Consider the following 19,196-nt stretch of genomic DNA (forward strand, 5'->3'; position numbering starts at 1 on the left):
ATTAAAACACAAGGGAACACACAAATACAGTACAGTGGAAACACAGTAGTGCTGGTTAATAGCAAAAATGATTCAGCAATAATTGTAAATTTAAAACAGTAATTCCATAACACCATCTTTAACAACTAAATGACAATAACAAATTTTACAGCTTCCATTCTTTTCAGGAGACTTGTTTTCAGATACTCAAACGAATTTGCATTTTTCCAACAAACATCTCCAAAGTTCAGTCTCGGAAGTTGGTTGTATTTTGTTCTCAATCCAAGTGATCCCAACTTGTGTGTTTTTCCTGACACTGAAAAAAACATGCACTTCATGCATGGTCAAAGTGCCGTAGACACAAAACCTGCTGGTGACCTTCACAAACAGATGTGAATGTGTGTGTTTGGTTCTGCTTGCCTCCACAAAGTTGATAAAGTGTTATCACATTGTCACGGAGAGAGGGAGAGAGCAAGAGTCAGAGAACAACACAGAATTGTTTTCACAGCTAAGACACTGGTGAACAACTCCAGACCTGGAGGGCCACTTTTCAACGTGTTGTGTTTATTTTTCTTCTCACACACACCAGATTCAACTCATCTGTTTATTTTAACTTCTTTTAATGTGAATCCCATAACTCCTATATTGTAATACAAAACATACATTACAACTAAGAATTCCTACAATACTAACCAGCACAATCAAAAATCAAAGCTGTCATTTGCCTTTGTCCTATTCAGAACAACTGGGCTCGAGGAGCTAATGTTTTATAACAACCTAAAACTGCAGTCTTGTTCTTTGTGTGTGTGAGATTGAGTATTCATGCACATGTATAAACAGACAATGCACATGTCTGTTTGCCCGGCTGTTGCATCCAAATCACTGGCACACGCACATGCCTTTACTTACACACACCCACACACAACATCCATCAGTGCTGTACACTTGTCCACAGTAAAAATCAATACTAAACGTAGCAACACATTAGCACTAGCATCACTTGCTTTTGTTACTCTGAGGGAACAGCAGCAATTTTCCAGTTGAACCTGTCTGAACTCGCCCTGAATACCTTCTTCAAACCTTTTTCACTAAAGCACCGCAACCAAAAATATAGTCTGACCACTTAAACTTTACATTTAAAAAAAACAACAAATTAAAAACAACATTTTCCACAACAAATAACAAAGCACTGAAAGCGGGTGAGTCTGAAAAAAATATTAAAATAAAGTTAGCTGCCCCAGTGTGTGAGATAACATCACAAAACAGCATTTACTCAGTAAAACTGGTTCATTTAAACTCAACATAATCATTCGTCTTCTCTCACAAAAGGACAAACATGACCTTATGTTAGCTGACAAATTAAGAATGACCTGATTTAATTAATTAAAACGATTAAATATGGAGAAAACAAGAACGCAGAAGAAAGAGAACCAAGTGAAAACAGCTAAAGTCCAGAGCTTCTGCTCCTCACTCAGCTCTCCGCTGAACAGAGCTGTGGCTCATTCACATTTAATGAAACAGGCACTGAAACCGGTCGTTCTGAACAGAGCGGTTTAGAGAGTTTTGACGGCTGTGGTGTTAGATCCATCTTGCGTTTTGACCAAATCCTGTCACAGAGGTGTTAATTTCACTTGTATTGGTCCTGTAGCATTATGAATGATGACTTATAATAATAATCATTCATAATGAGAAATCCAAATGTATGTTTTGGAAACAGAGAATATGGATTACTAAATCAAATCAAACTCACACTTTTTTATTTATTTTATTAGTAGTAGTAGTAGTAGTAGTAGTAGTAGTAACCCTTAACTGGTTCTATGTCATCCAGGATGTTAGGGAGAAATTTTAAAAATACATAATTATAAAATAAAGACAGAAAATATATATAAATATTAATTATAAATAATTAAGTAGATAATATAAAAATAGTTTATATTAGAGTTATAAATGTGGAATAACCCATGGTTGGGGACGGGACGAAACTGAATTCACCTTCGAGCTCAAATTCAAGTTTGACCAAAGAAAGACATAAAGCAGGATGGGTTTCAGAGTTAGCCAGATATCTCGAGCCCAAAATGTGTGTGGTCCAATAGGAACCTCTCTGACATCTCCTTCTGTTGGTTAACCTTAATTCTGGGCTAAAGAAACATATATCTGTACTTTGTGGAATTCCCCTCAGCTGTGAGTGTAAGTAATCCAGTTCTGTACCTTGCTTGCAGTCGCAGTAGCCCCAGTCGATGCGTCCTCTCTGGTTCCGGTAAAAGCACCAGGGCCGGATTCGGTGGTCCGGGTTCCGGCAGTAATTGTGGGGTCCGAGTCCTTTATCCGGATACCGCGCGGACCAGCCGCTCACCTCCGTCCAGTTCATACACTGAGCCCCGGACTCGGTAACGTCCACCGAGCCGCGGTACCGACCGGACCGGCCCCGGAGCTGAGAACAGTCCGAGAAGCGAAGCCCGGAGAGAGGCGAGGAGGCGGCGGCGAGGAGCAGCAGACACGCGGACGACAGGAAGAGAGTCATACCGGGCAGAGAGGAGCTCCACAGCCGCCTCACCTCCACATGATCCACGTTACAGTGTCACTCTCATTCCCGCTCGCTCTCGCTCTCTCAGGTGAGAGTGGGTGGGCTCGGAGGTACCATTTTGTTATGACAATGGTGGTCTATATACTCTGGAATCACTGGAAAGATGCTTGTGACAGTATCACTACGTTTTTGTTTTAAACATTGTCCGTATTCTCCCAAGATGTTTCACTTGTATTTCAGAAGAAAAACACTTTGTTGGTGTTGTCATCTTCAGTGTGTGAGTGCTATTCTAGAACTCAGTTAACTGCTGCCCTCTCCTGTTCGCACTATAAAAAGACAGTTATATCTAAATATTTTAAAGAATCACTATACAATATTGTTTTTTTAGCTCCTGGGGCTCTCACTAGAGTCGTTTTTACAGCACGTTACTAAAATCAATGGGGAGGGAATTACATACTCCATGCAGTGCTGAGGTTGGAGTAGCAACTACCCAGTAAACAAGGAACGTCAATGACGTCCAAAATCCATCTTAATAAGTTAATTAAGTGGTGACCAATCGATAACGTCAGTGGACGCCCAAAACGCGTTTTGTAAAAGTAATTTATTTTGGGACCAATTAATAACGTCAATGGACGTCCAAAATGCGTCTAATAGTCGTCTTTTCAATGTCTTCAATGACTTCAATTTTCAACCTTAAGGGAACGTTGATTAGACGGCAGTCATTGCGTTATTTCAACGTTGAATCAACGGCTAATTGTTTACTGGGAACAGAGTCAGTGTTACAGTATTACAGGTCAGCGGAGCGTCACAATTATTTTTATTCTTTTAAGGAAAAAAATAAATATATCTGGACTGTCCCAGAACACCCTCCTATCATGACCTTTCCCAGAAATGTCCTTTTTTATAACTTACTTTATTGAACGTAATGTGTTGGCTATTTAAATAGATGGTGCTTTAATCTGATACCGTTCCACCCTAAGATACTGATCTTCTGAATGTAACCCAACCAGAGAGAATGGTATTTCCCCACGATCCACTTACTTAGATTTGCAATCAGTTAGTGTTTCTCCAGTGAATCATCTTTATTCAAGTTATGAAACAGCAATTATACTGACACAGTGGCCTGAATGTTTTGAACATTCTTTACTAAATCCATTTTAAACATGGTGGCCTCCGTGTGGGGGACCCACTGCAGAAAACAAATATTGCAAAGCAATTTGATACTTCAGCTCATGTAATTGCACTATTATTTGAAAACAGCTAAAGCAAAAAGTACGAAAAAGTACGAAAGACAAGAGCAGTGTTACACTTGTTCAACTGTTTATGTAGAAAAATAATTTCCTCATATTTACAGTATTATTAAAATGGCGGTAGCCATGTGGTTTATCTCCAAGGGAACCCCCAATGATGCCCACCACCGCCCCTGCAGTGCTCCCTCTCTCCTCTGAACCTGGGGTGGCTTCTCTTCCAGCTTTGATCACCTCTCCTCACCTCTGCCCCGCCTCGACCCCTATGTGGTGCCTCCCTTTTTCCTTTTTTGTTGATTTTAGGTGGTGGGGACTTAGGCCGGAGCCTCTCAATGTCCTCTGTGCATCCAATTAAGTGTGAGGTGGCAAAGTAGGAGGAGTAAACTTCAGCGTTGAAGTTGCTATTAGTCAAAGATGGCCCAACCGTCAGCCAGCCTGCAAAGTCAGACAGGAAAATCAAAACTAAAGTCAGGTTGTTTTGTCTTGTTATTTTAAGATAACACACAACCTTGAGGGTTCAATTGCATTTATACCACAGTTAGGGTAATAAATAAAGTGAGAAATACATAAACATAGCTGTGATAGTGTTGTCAAATATGTTTATTTTATTGGTGAATACTTCTGCCAAACTACAGTTCCTCAACAAGTAGCTTGCTGCTAAATCACAATCTACTGCACTGCACTGATTAAATCAGCCTCAGCTCACAAACCCCTTCACTATATCACTAACCTGCCAAGTAAACTACCCACACAGCTAATCTGCTGAACAAACTACTCCAGATAACCTTACTCTTTATCAAGACTGGTGTGCTCGGTCGAGCTGCAACTATCTCAAATTTCCATACGTTCCCTTAGTAGTGTACTTATAAGTAGAGAAACAGCCAAACAATGCAGTATGCTTCTAATATACCGCTATCCATATTGAACCACAGCTGAATGATTTCATTTTAAACTTTTTGTGCTTGCTTTTTAACCCACATTTATGCCTTACTATGTTATGTAATGTTAGTGCACTATGTAGGGAATGGGGAGTGATTTGAGACAGGCCCTGAATGTGCAGCTAACAGCTCGACACGAATGCTAAACCAAGAAGTGTTACAGCATCTGCATCTCCGATGGGCTCTCCACTGGTGTCTGTCTTCTCTGTCCATTGTTTTTATTGTTTGTTTTGCATTCTGAACTTGGCTTGACTTTTCAATAATTTAGTTTTGTTTTAGTTTATTAGCTTCTAGTTTCATGCTCTTCCAGAGTAAGGGCATTACTTGCTTTATTATATATTTTTTTACTAAACTGAGTAATATCTTATTTTGAATTTGTGTTGAAAATAAACTTTTAGTTAGTTAGTTCTCTCGAAGTAAACTGAAGAGAGTTTATTGGTGTGAAACATGAGCTGAATGTTATTTACACTATTATGCTGTAGGCTATGCAAGAGCCCTATGACATTGTGAGCGTTTACACTTGTACGTTGGTGTCTGCATCGCTGTGCAAATACACTGGCGCACCACTAGGGTGAATCTCGCACAACTTCCTCTACACTACGTAGTACACAATGAAGTGGTGCAGTATAATTACTATTATAAATCTTTGAGTAGGTTGTTATTTGTGACAGAGCAGTGTTTACACGAAGTGTCAAGAAATATATACAATATAATACAAAGCTGACACGTTTTTCCTGCGTGAAGTTAGACCTTTGTATTTTTTCTTTGTTCAAAATTTGTATTCACACCTGAAGTCCACTCCATGTCTGAAGAAAAATATCTTGCTACAAATGTGCTGCTGTCTGTGTCGAGGAGAGGAGTTAATTTGTCTGTACTACTTTGGTTCTACATAAACAATGTCCGTCCAGCTTCTGACCAATCACAGCTGTTGTGGTCTCTGTCTTTTACATTTCACATGTCAGTTACATTTGTGGAGTGGTGCCCATCAGGGTGTGTCAATGCGTTGCCTACGGTGTAGGGTTGAAGCAGAAGTATAAATTGGGTTTAACTGTTGTATAATGCCATATAATCACTGTGTGTGTGTGTGAGAGAGATCTACACCTGGGCGGATAGTGCTGTCTCTGCCAAATAGGTGTAGACGAAAACGTCCCAGGCAGAAGTGTTCAATGATGTGGAAGATCTCCACAGGTCTCTCGATGTTGCCTGTTTCTGGGTCCTCTGTGAAGATCAGGTCAATGTCCACATTAGGGTGAATGATCTTTCCATCACAGCTGGGCCGGACTGTCCCCTTAATGCCCATCAGACAGTGCTCCTGAGAGAAGGGCACATGCATACTTACTGCATTAGTAAGACCTCTCAGAAAAGGAGCAAATGCTATTGACCATTCTTTTTGATGAGTTTAGAGTTTGGTTTCTCACCTTGGTTCTCTGGAAGACTGCTTTGGGGTCAAGTGTTTTAGTTTTGGGATTGTTCTTGTTGGTTTTGATCCAGCAGATATCTTCACATCTCCTGAAACCCCACTTCCTTAAGCACTGAGAAAACAGAATTCTTAATAATGTAAACTGTATTATGTAAAGAAAAAATGACTGAGAAATTAATCATTGTAGAAAACAGTAAACAAAAAAACCTGTTATACACCTGAAACCCAGCACATTTTGTTCAGCCTCTTCAAATGAGGGGTCACTAATAAGAGATGAAAACCCTGACAGCTGCACAGCTTTAATCATGCATCGTCAGTGTAAACAGACAATACACTTTCACCTTCAACAGCAAAGCTAAGCTTAACACCCTCAGCTTTTTTAAAGGCTTTGAATCAAAACAACTGTTAACAGCTCAAATGAAACAATTAAGCAGGCATGTGTATAGAGTTAGCCCATAAGCCTCAGAGGAGACAGACAGATAGGCTTCAAAGTGTAGTACAAATAGCTATTATCCACTATTATTCCTGGATGCAGAGACAGGTCGGACGGACAGACGGCGGATTTAAAAGAAAACGATTGATGGCTGCTTTAAAAATATTGCCCTACAAAATACTACACAAAAAAGGCTACACCATAGCCCTGTCAGGTTAGTAGTTAGAGCGTGAGGAACATACAGGCCCTGAGCAGTCAGACGTTAAATGCTAAATATGGTGTTTATACCTTTCTACCAAGATTCACTCCATCTCCTGATCCACATCAAAGGAAAATGAAAGAGGGCGCTGCAGGGATCGCTTCAATCTCCAGCTTCATGATCTACTCAGAGAAGGGCCAAGGGGGTGGAGAGAGAGCACATTTTTCAGGGTAACAAAGCACAGTGGGTAAGTATGTGCATAAAGTTAGTGTTGGATTCCTTGTTCCGAGCCTGGCTGCATAAAACACCTTAAGTATAAACCCTACCTTTTATAACAATATGGGGGGGGGGTGGTAAACCAGCAGGTGGCGCTGTGTTTAGTGACTTGTTTAGTTACATGATCAACTTCAAAGACCTCCAAAATCTCAGACATATTTTCATCTTTTGAGTGTTAAGGTGAGCTTATACATCCCTTGAACAATTGGGAACTGACAGTTAAGGAGCTTTATGCAACCCTTAAGGGTTTATCAGGATTTCCTTAAGAAAACCCTTTGGTATGACTTAAGGCATTTTCTGCTTAACACACTTAACTAGGGAGGTTTAGGCGAAACCTTAAGAGGAGAAATTGGATTGTTTTATGTGACCAGGCTTAGGTAATCGCACCACGGTAGCACTAAGGATTCTTGGGCCAAACTCATAACACTAGATAAGCCTACATCTGTAACATGATTTAAATAGTAAGGAATATGTGTTAGTATGTGTGACACGTACTGTAAATTAAAATGTGAAATGATATGATAATATTGGGAGTATTAGAGTGCTGAATGCTGGACTCACATCATCCCAGGTCCAAAAGCGCTCACAGTGCTCCTCTAATGGAGGATACACTAGGATCACATCAAACTTGCACTTCAAATCTTTCAGATCAAAGGTCTCCAAGTCAGTCTGAAGGAACCTGGCAAACAAGAAATACATGCAAAATATCCCAGTAAAAAAAGTTCAACAATTACCCCTATCCAAAATGTATCCACAATTTAATGTTAGTCTTTAGTTATATACTAAAGCCTTTACCCTTTAGTTCTACAACGGACATGAGAAGGGCTGGGCAACTGATCGAAAACTAATCGAAACAGACATTCAGAATTTCTAATCGACATAATCTTGTTTATATCGGTTATTTGTTTTCTGTTATGTCCCCACTGTGTGTTCTTGTACTGTTCCTTTAAAACCATGCTACCAAGCTCCAGTCACGTGATCCTGCCCCTATCTGCCACATGGGAGCAACCTAAACACTGAGCCCGACCAAGCAACTCAAGCAGCTCATACCAAAGGAAAACATGGCGTCTGTGGTTTGGACGTGCTGTGACTATAATTAAGATGACACTGAACAAAAAGTCAAATGTAAACGCTGAGATGTAAACGTTTGAGCAACCAAAGCACAATCACACACCAAATTTAAACAGTGCTCAAAAAAACGAGAGAGGAACAAGCTCCCAGCGACATTAGAGAAAAAATATTCCATATTTAATACTGGAGCAGATTTACAGCACAAACCTCACCACTGAACTATGAGGGGCAAATATACAGAAACACTCGTTCATTAATCATAACCGTGGTAAAGTGTACAGTTAATCGTGATATTGATTTGTGCTCATATCGCCCAGCACTAGACATGAGGATAAAATAATAAAACAATATTGTAACAATATAATAGGTCAACCTGGTTTAAAGGGATATTTCTATAATATTCATTTTTCAGCAAACTGTAGCTTTAAACTGACAATCCTTCATTTTTCTCCAGTAATTCTTCACATTATGTAAAAGCCAATTTAATGACATCTTAAGACCTGGATGTATCAAAGATTCTGTAGCAAAACCTATTATAAAACTGACTGCCCCCATGAAGGAGTAATGATATAGAGCATGGACAAAATGGTTCGTTCATGGGCTACAAGGCAATTTGGTCCATTTTGGTGATAAATCTGATGCCTGAGATGGAAGTTTACATGTAGCAGCTAAATCATGAAATGAAAATGTATTAATGTAAATAAAACTCACGTAAGGCATCTGCAGTATTGAATGCTGTTAAGAGCGTGTGTTGTACTCACATAGGTGGTGTGTTGGTGGCAGAGATGTGCTCGTCTTTGAGCCGAATGAGCTCACACAATTTGGGATACTCCTCAAACCTGTCGTCCGGTCCTACAGCCCAAAACAAACTAATTGGAATGAAATTTATTGGATGTGTCAAACTTTAACAAATAAAAAACAGAAAAGTGGGGTGTGCAATATTATTCGGCCCCTTGCGTTAATACTTTGTAGCGCCACCTTTTGCTGCAATTACAGCTGCAAGTCGCTTGGGGTATGTCTCTATCAGTTTTGCACATCGAGAGACTGAAATTCTTGCCCATTCTTCCTTGCAAAACAGCTCGAGCTCAGTGAGGTTGGATGGAGAGCGTTTGTGAACGGCAGTCTTCAGCTCTTTCCACAGATTCTTGATTGGATTCAGGTCTAGACTTTGACTTGGCCATTCCAACACCTGGATACGTTTATTTGTGAACTATTCCATTGTAGATTTGGCTTTATGTTTTGGATCATTGTCTTGTTGGAAGATAAATCTTCGTCCCAGTCTCAGGTCTCTTCCAGACTCCAACCGGTTTTCTTCCAGAATGGTCCTGTATTTGGCCCCATCCATTTTCCCATCAGTTTTGACCATCTTCCCTGTCCCTGCTGACAAAAAGCCAGGTCTTGGTAGATTTGCTGTGGTCTGATACTCCTTCCATTTCAATATGATTGCATGCACAGTGCTCCTTGGGGTGTTTAAAGCTTGGGAAATCTTTTTGTATCCAAATCCGGCTTTAAACTTCTCCACAACAGTATCTCGGCCCTGCCTGGTGTGTTCCTTAGTCTTCATGATGCTCTCTGCGCTTTGAACAGAACCCTGAGGCCATCACAGAGCAGGTGCATTTATACAGAGACTTGATTACACACAGTTGGATTCTATTTATCATCGTCAGTCATTTGGGACAACATTGGATCATTCAGAGATCCTCACTCAACTTCTGGAGTGAGTTTGCTGCACTGAAAGTAAAGGGGCCAAATAATATTGCACGCCGTACTTTACAGTTTTTTATTTTTTAAAAAAGATTGACACATCCAATAAATTTCATTCCACTTCACGATTGTGTCCCACTTGTTGCTGATTCTTCACAAAAAAAAATTTATATCTTTGTTTGAAGCCTGAAATGTGGCAAAAGGTTGAAAAGTTTTCGCAAGGTACTGTATGAAGGTATTCAGGGACCCTGAGCTAAATCTTGTTCCCAACACACCCCTCTCAATAAAAAGGAAAAAAAAATCTAGCTTACAAGTTATCATAAAACCCCTCATGTCTGCTTTCAATCATCAATACTCTATTATATAAAAAGGTGCTTTAATGCCGACCTCACAAGGCTGCATATACACACATTTGTCAGTTGTCATTTCGCTAATTAGATTTAGAAACCAATAAAAATCATTGATGTGTAGAGACTAATACACAATGCAGAACATCTGAAATGTTCTCAAATCAGCGTGATCTTATTTTTCTATTTCAAGCAATATTTAAACTTTTAAATATTTAAACATTATTCTCCTGCAAAGACCTGATGGCCAGGGTCTGATGGCACTGAGAGACTCACCCACATTTTGGATGAAGTTTTGAGGCCGGTGGCCTGTGTCCACAAACTGTTGGCAGTAATCAGTATGATTGCTGAGACTCTTTAAGACCTGGACAACACAAAGAAAAAGCATTATTACCTCAAAATGGCTACATTTCTGCAATTTACTTTGGGATCACTAATGTATTATCTTAAATATTTCAACCTGATTCCCAGAACATGTGTCTATGTAGGGGTAAAACTGCGTCTCGGCAGATAGAGCATTAGTCACAGTTAGGGTTAGGGTTAAGCAGGCCAAACACAAAAACAAAGATAGCACTTCCTTACTGGAGTGCAGGTTTCAAACAGGTTTTCTCAGTCCCTGTCCACATGGATCTGAATATTTTTTAAAAACGTTGATTTTAAATATGGGGGCACTGTGGCGCAGCAGGTAGTGTCGCAGTCACACAGCTCCAGGGGCCTAGATTCCTGCTCCGGGTGACTGTCTGTGAGGAGTTGGTGTGTTCTCCCCGTGTCCGCGTGGATTTCCTCCGGGTGCTCCGGTTTCCTCCCACAGTCCAAAAACACACGTTGGTAGGTGGATTGGCGACTCAAAAGTGTCCGTGAGTGAATGTGTCTGTGTTGCCCTGTGAAGGACTGGCGCCCCCTCCAGTGTGTATAACTGCCTTGTGCCCAATGATTCTAGGTAGGCTCTGGACCCCCCCGCAACCCTGAATTGGATAAGTGGTTACAGATAATGAATGAATGAATGAATGAATGAATGAATTATTTTAAATATCCCTGTCCAGATGAATAAGAAACAGCTGCATTATTGTGCCAGTCCAGTAGGGGGCCACAGTACCTCTTTAAGAGAGACATAAAACACCAAGGAGCATTAATCCCAAATATCTCTAAGCTCACTATGTAGTGTACTACACAATCAGGAAATTATTAAATCTAGATCTTAATACTACATTATACATTTCTAATACAACATTTATATTTATTCATATGTGGGAATTAGGGCGGCACGGTGGTACAGCAGGTAGTGTCACAGTCACACAGCTCAAGGGACTTGGAGGTTGTGGGTTCAAGTCCCCCTCCAAGTGTGTTCCCCCCTTAACCATGTGGGTTTCCTCACACGGTCCAAAATCACACGCTGGTAGGTGGATTGGTGACTCAAATGTGTCCGTAGGTGTGACTGTATGTGTCGCCCTGTGATAGACTGGCCTGTGTTCCTGTCTTGTGCCCAATGATTCCAGGTAGGCTCTGGACCCACCGCAACCCTGAACTGGATAAGCGGTTACAGATAATGAATATGTGGGAGTTTGAAATATATTGTATCTAAATGTATACATTGTTGTTTTATGCCTTAGGTACTTCATGATGTAGGGAATGAGGAGCCCAATTTAACATCTCATTAATATGCCTCTTGCCTCAGGTCTTGTACCCAAATGCCTTAAAACATCTGCCATTACACCCATTCTCTTTGATCTAAACACAGCCAACCTTGATTATTTCCAACCTATTTCTAACATTCCCTTTTTAGCTAAGCTGTTAGAAAGGGTGTTGGCCATTCAATTATAGTCCTTCCTGACGGACAGTAACCTTCTGCAGGTTTTAAATTATATCCTACTGACTCTGGTGCGCTCAGTATCTTCCTTCTAATAGATTTGAGTGCAGCATTTGACACTGTTAATCACAACATGCTCATCTCCAGTCTCTCAGCTATTGGCATAACTGACACGGCATTATACTGGTTAATTTCCTGTTGTTGCTCTAGACACACATAAATCTCCCCCCAGTACTTTTACACAAGGTGTTCCCCAAGGTTCAGTCTTAGGCCCTAGGCCCATCATCTACATACAGCCACTTGGACAGATCTGTCTGGCACAAGCTTACCTTTCTGAACTTCTGCACCCCTACTGTCCTACAAGATCACTGAGGTCCTCTGAGTGTTCTTTTGTCAGTACCCATATTTAAATAAGTTACCACTGGTGATAGATCATTCAGTGTTATGGCATCTAAGCTCTGGAATTTTTTTACGCAAAATCTTCGCTCCTGCTCTTCATTTTTTTTTTTGCCTTTAAATCCCAGCTAAAGACCTACTTCTTTTCTCAGTACGTCTGCACTCTGCGGTTATAAGTGTCTTCCCCTTTCTTTTTTGTCGCCTCTGTGTAAAGCGACATTGGGTAGAAATGCGCTATATAAATATAGCATTATTATTATTAATACTATTATTTAATTTTTTGCATTAATTTATTTCCCGATTACATTTTTCCCGTTTTTCCATGCCCTTATATGGTAATAGGGGGGCTGCTCTGTTCTGGAATTGAATGCTAAGCCTAAACATGATAAACACGCCCCCTTCATTAGCCTATATTCAGGAGGAAATGCAGAAAAAAAAAGTAAATAAATAAAAATAAAAGAAATGAATAATTAAAGCAAACAACAAATGATAAAATATAAATACAGAAAAAATATTAGATAATTAATTAAATATAGGAATTAATAAAAATAGTAATACAGAAATAAATAATGAAAAATAAATGCACAATTACAAAAAATGAGCATATATATATATATATATATATATACAAATCATACCACCCCCGCCCCACGGATTTATTTGTTTTTGGGTTCATGTCCCATATTAAGTCATTTATTTTTAAATTTTATTTTATTTTCTTTCTTTTCTTTTTTTTTTTTTTCGGGGGGGGGGGGGGGGGGGGGGGTGATAACAGTGACAATGGCGCTTTCAAAAACATCAATTTTCAGTGACCAAAGTATGTCCACACAGGATTCTTGCTGTTGTCACTGTCGACCAAGACCGGTCTCGAAGGCTGTGAGCTCGCTGCAGCTTCCATTTTAGCACAACAAACAGGCGCTGAAGTTTTCCAGCCAGCTGCAGCGGTCCGACGCCTGCCCCAGAGCCCTGGAATATAGAGCTGTGTGTGTGTGTTTTCAGTGTATGGAAGTCTGAATTTCCTCTCCGCCGTGTTGATAAACGAACATCGCTCGAGCAACCTCTAGTGGTGAGGAGAATAAAGGTCTGCAGAGCGTAAAAATGTCCACTGTGCTGTGTGTAATATGTACGTATTAATATACACTGAACCAACACTGGATTAGGGAAAACCCATTCATTATCTACTTTATCAGCTCCATTGACCATACATTCCTCCGGCGCAACACGCCACCAGTGTCACTGCAATGCTGAGAATGTTCAATTATTCCTGGATACAATCATACGGGCTGGTCTTGGCCATGTTTGAAGAGTAGGGTAAAGAAACAGGTGGACTTCAATCAGCAATTTTAGAACTACAAAGTGATCCTGTATGGTCAGTGTAGCTAATTAGGAACATTCTTAATCCAGTCATCGTTGCATGCTCTTTGGCGGCATGGTGTCACAACACTCCACCCTCACTGTCTGTTGCTGTGTCCGAAACTGTGCTCCATACACTATTTAATGCACATTCCGCCATATTGTAGTGGTGTAATGCATAAAAAAATGTAAGTGCATTCAAACAATCCCATAATGCACCACAATAATATTGTACAATGGACAGAGCATACCCATAAAACACTGCAATGTTTTGTAAAAACCTGCATAGAGTAGTATCCGATAGTGTTCTTTCGCTACCCTTCTGAATTCAGTTCTCTATAGTGTATTATATAGTGAATAATGTAGGGAATAGAGTCATTTTGGACACAACTTGTGAAGATTTAGGTTGTTCTCCCTGTGTCTGTGTGGGTTTCCTCCAGATGCTTTAGTTACCTCCCACAGGGAAAAAAAAAACCAAAGTTGGTAGGTGGACTAAAAAGTGTGATGCCTGATGGACTGGCGCCCTGTTTGGGGTGTGTTCTTGCATTGCACCCAGTGATTCCAGGTGGGCTCCAGAAATGAACGAATGAATATTTAATGTACTCAGATGTTGTCCTTGATCTGACACAAATAAGTAGGATATCATATGGAAACAGTTCATATCCTCAACAAGAACAACCTGAGGTTCCCAGCATTCACCGTGGCATCACCAACGGTTTTATTCAGAAATATATATATGTCTATTCAGTCTCAGCTCATGCAAATAGTGACACTACAATCTTTGCAAAATCAAAGTGTGTGACCTAAAAGCCATTGTCTGAAGATCTGAGAGAGTGCTTACTGTGTGTTTTGCTTTACAGTCATTATAGGATCTGCTGCTTGGTGGCAGAAAACCACCAGGTGGCAGTCGAACCTGTATATAAACATAAATCACGCCGTCGAAGTCAACTCCTAATTTTTACACACATTCTCCATTTTATCAGTACAGCTGAACATAAATGTGTCTTTTATATTTCTACAGTTACACTCTGTAGCTGCACATACTTTGTTAGCCTCCTTTCACAGGACCACCACAGATCAGGTATGAGTTGGGTGGTGGGTCCTCCTACATTGCAGTGACTCTGACGTGATGGAGATGTATCAGTGTTGTGCTGATATTAGTGGATAAGACACAGCAGTGCTGCTGGAGTCATTTAACATAAGCTCACAAGGGTGATTTTGCTGCCCAAAAGAGCATGAAATTAAACAGGATCATCGTGTTGAATACCAAGCACAGGAGATCATTGGGCTTCGGAGCAGTGGAACTGCATGCTCTGGAGAGATTGAACACAGTCTAGATCCTAAACTAATCATTCTAATTAATGAATGCTCTTGTGGCTCCAATCAAATCCTTACAGCAATGTTTTAACATGTAATGTAAAGCCTTCACTAGAAGAGTGCAGAGTGTGTTACTATACCAAGGGGAGGTTAGACTTCTTATTAATAACATTCATTTCAGAAGGATACTGGAATCAATTAAAAAATGTGTGTTTGTGTATGCACATGTGTTTCCTAGTGTCATGATGGGGTTGCTGATGTCACATAGTGTATCTCTGTAATCTTGACGTAACCAATTCCCATTTGAGTCACTATCTGTGATGTTGCTGCAGTATTTATCAGGCTGTGTTTGTACACACACACACATATTTAAAAATGCACAAACCAGATAGTGTTGCTCAGAAATGTTATGAGGCAGCAGTCAACTGAGACATAGAGATAAAACAACATAAGAAATGAACAAATGATCAAGTGTGATGAGAAAAATAACACACACACACACACACACACACACTGTGTGTGTTGCTTCAAACAGGTGTGCAGGTGTTCCGTTCCCCTGGCAACAAGTGTGTTCAAGTTCTGCTACTTGCCCTCTATTCACCCATTAATTTCTCTTGTAACAGCTCAGAGTATGATCGTTATATGACCATAATATATATATAAACCGTGTCTAATCTACTGGGAAGATTTAATAAGGATTAGATGGCCTTGAGGTCAGGTGTTAAAGTGCTGAATGAATAGTTGTGGATTACACCGCACTCCAAATCATCCCCAAGGTACGGAATGGAGCACTATACCTCCATCACTCCAAAGAATATAGAGCTATTATTGCAAAGCCCTCTCGACAAAGTTTATAGCCCTCTCTGCAACACTTGTCATTGAGCAAAATAGCAGAAACATGCCATATTGAAGTGGCCTCTGTCTAAAGGATCATTAAGCAATGCAATCTGCATAAGGTGTTAGAATTATAATAAAAAGCATAGCATACAATTGTCTACAAATGAGCGTGCAATTAGAATTTCAAGCAGTTTCAAATACAACATTGTGCTACGAGTTCAATATTGGTAGCAACAGCTCTGCAGAAGCTGACAACAGGTACGCTCAGAGACATTAGTCAGACGTTTAAGAAGATGCGTCTAAAAAAGAACCAGGTAGCACTAATGAGGTGGGACATAATGGAACACAGTCATTTAGAAAGCCCCTCTAGTACTTGTCTGCGTTTACCAAAATGGTTCTCCTTTAAACTAAGCTAAAAGCCAGGTGTCTGAAAAGAGCACTTCCACTGCAATCTAAGCAGCATTAGTGTTAGGTTTATATTGTTTATTTTACTGAGGCAAATGTATGACCTCACAAGTAATGTGTGTGTGTGTGTTTTCTCTTCTCATGACTGACAGCTTCTTTAATGTGTTTTGCAATAATAATATCACTGTTGTCTACTCCTATGATTACACATGCACAGAAATTGTGTGTGTATGTGTGTCTGTATTTAATATGTAATAGGGACCCAAATATCCTCAAATTGATCTAAAGCAACAAAGTGTGTAATATTTGTTCACATTAGCAGGCCATAAGAGTAGACTATATGTAGCCTATAGTAGGCCAAATCAAATTAATTCTATGTCTGTAATCACTTATTCAGTTCAGGGTCGCGGTGGGTCCGGAGCCTACCCAGATTCACTTGGTGCAAGGTGGGAACACACCCTGGAGGGGGCACAACACACTAACCCATTTACACCTACGGACACTTTTGAGTCGCCAATCCACCTACCAACGTCTGTTTTTGGATGGTGGGAGGAAACCGAAGCACCTCGAGGATTATTTTTAATAGTGTATTTTTCAAAGAACATAATTATTATATACTAGTCTATTGCCACATCGTCATCTATTTTAATTAGAGTGAAGACAGAACACTGAATCTGCCGCACTGGCACTGAACATGCTGGTGCCTTTTCCGTCCACATATTTACGTGTACACAAATGTAAGAATGGATGTACGAGCAACTTAAGCAGTCCTAGAGGGCCTCATCTTGCCTAGGGCAGCACAGGGCGCTTAACAAAAAATAAATAAATAAAAAATTGAAATTAAACTTGTGACATTTGCATATTTTTATTAAAAGCATCATGTCGCTGTGTGGGCCAGTTAACCTTGTCAAAGTACACACCCCGATTTTAGTTTGTGAGTGAATATGTACATATTTGACTATTTTCAGGATTCGTACAATGTGTACAAACTATAGCTGTCAACCACACAAAATACAAGGTAATGATTGCTCAAAGCTAAACATTCTGATTACAGATAACCACCAAAATAAACATTACAACAAAGGGTCTGACATTCCCTGCCCAGCCTGTAACACCACCCATGTCTCATGGGCATTTTAAAGCCGAAGAATCATAAGCACAAAAGGCATATGTGAATGCGAGCAGTGAAACCCAGAGCATGAGCGGTGACAGTTTGAATGTGAGCAGTGAAAATCTGCGGTGGATTAGATCAGATTACAAAATCTTATCAAATCAAGATCAATATCACATTCTTTTCTTGTAAATGACTTTTATTTTGTCACTTGGACAGGATCTTTGATTCATCACTGAGATGTAAGCCTAATCTCTCTCTCTCTCTCTCTCTCTCTCTCTCTCTTTCTCTCTCTCTCTCTCTCTCTCTCTCTCTCTCTCTCCAGTACTCTCTCCAATATCATACAGATGTGGACCACCTCTGGCGGTCTAGATACAGCACTGCTATACCCATTGCTTTCGCTTGCAAACTGCATGCAAATAAAAATTACCTAGCATAACTAATAGAATGGGAACCAAAAGTGGCCCAGAAAGGGACTTCTGATTTGGTGTTTATGCGGCCCTTATGTGGCAAGTGAGAGTAGTCTGCTCAAGTGCACTCAATCTATGTGGCAAGCGGGCCATGGAAATGGGGTTGTGGGCCAGACTAATGTCTCTGGGTTCAGTTCTCTGAGAGTCACAGAACTGTGAGATGAAATATAGACATAGGCCCTGTGTCGCAGATTTTTCATTAATTCTATATTTGATGAATGACAGTGCTGATATACACTTATTTACTCATTCTTTGTGATTTTTATATTTATACCTGCTGCCCTATAAAAGCATTGGTCTCTGATTTGCCTTTGATTGATTAGTTTAATTTCATGCAGTCATGGTCATACACTTAAGTGTTATCATATAGTTTCCAATCTGCAGTGAGCAAATTCAGGATATCTGTCTATTTTATCATAAATCAACTGTATAAAATTTAAAATAAATATGTTAAGTAAATATATGGCATTGCCTTCTTCCTTCAATAATATTAGATATCAGTTGATGTCCAAGCCAAGCATAAAAATAAGTATACTAGAAAACCTTGAATAAAACAAGCCTGATCATTCTATTGCATAAAAAAGCATACTAAATTTAGAGGCATGTATTATTTCTTTATTTATTTATTTTGCAAAAATCCTGAGGCTTTCTCTTAAGACTTTAAAGTCCTGAGGGTTCTCATGCTGAATTTATGTCAGTATATCTCATATCACAAATATTTTATATCATAAAAGCAAACTGAGCTCATGTATGGATCCCTCACTCTGAATAAACGAATAAACAGTGCCAGTCAAAAGTTTGGACACATCTTCTCATTAGTCATTGGTGGAATGTACATTCACAATATGTGGAAAATGGCCCAAAACAAAGAAAACCCTCCGAGTGGGCGTGGCCAAACATTTGACTGGTACAGTATACCATATCATTACAAATGTAGTGATGAGTGTAATGCTTTTAGTGCTTTGTGAGGACCTGATATCCCCATAAAAGTTAGTGTGGGAAAAAAAAAGTCTATGCTTTTTTTAAATAATGCTTTTATAATGTGATATATTATTTTATTTATTATTATTATCCATCCATCCATTATCTGTAACCGCTTATCCAATTTAGGGTCACGGGGGGTCCAGAGCCTACCTGGAATCATCTTTTCTGGAATTATTATTATTATTATTATTGTAATTGTAATTTTTAAGAGTGAATAGACCTGCTTTTCGTTCTTAATGTTAGAGTAGGTTTTATTATATGTAAGGTTTTGTATGTAAGGTTTGCAGTAATAAAAAGGACAATGTAAAGACCCCACAAAGACAAGAATACAGATATCTGTGAACAGGTGCACGTACTGATCTCTAAAGACAATCTAAA

At 39.7% G+C, this 19,196-nt stretch overlaps 1 protein-coding gene and 1 pseudogene across 1 annotated transcript in view; both read right to left on the minus strand.

The window, feature by feature from the left end:
- Nucleotides 1–2,591, minus strand: part of prss12 (serine protease 12) — a 41,136-nt gene extending 38,545 nt beyond the window's left edge. The window contains exon 1 of the mRNA XM_066660628.1: nt 2,188–2,591. Coding sequence (XP_066516725.1) covers nt 2,188–2,500 — 313 coding nt within the window. The 5' untranslated portion in view covers nt 2,501–2,591. The remainder of the gene's footprint in view (nt 1–2,187) is intronic.
- A 1,295-nt stretch (nt 2,592–3,886) lies between these two features.
- Nucleotides 3,887–13,239, minus strand: LOC136675879 (N6-adenosine-methyltransferase non-catalytic subunit-like; annotated as a pseudogene).
- Nucleotides 13,240–19,196: the final 5,957 nt, after the last annotated feature.

The sequence above is a fragment of the Hoplias malabaricus genome, chromosome 2 (genome assembly GCF_029633855.1).
Source record: "Hoplias malabaricus isolate fHopMal1 chromosome 2, fHopMal1.hap1, whole genome shotgun sequence".
Lineage (NCBI taxonomy): Eukaryota > Metazoa > Chordata > Actinopteri > Characiformes > Erythrinidae > Hoplias > Hoplias malabaricus.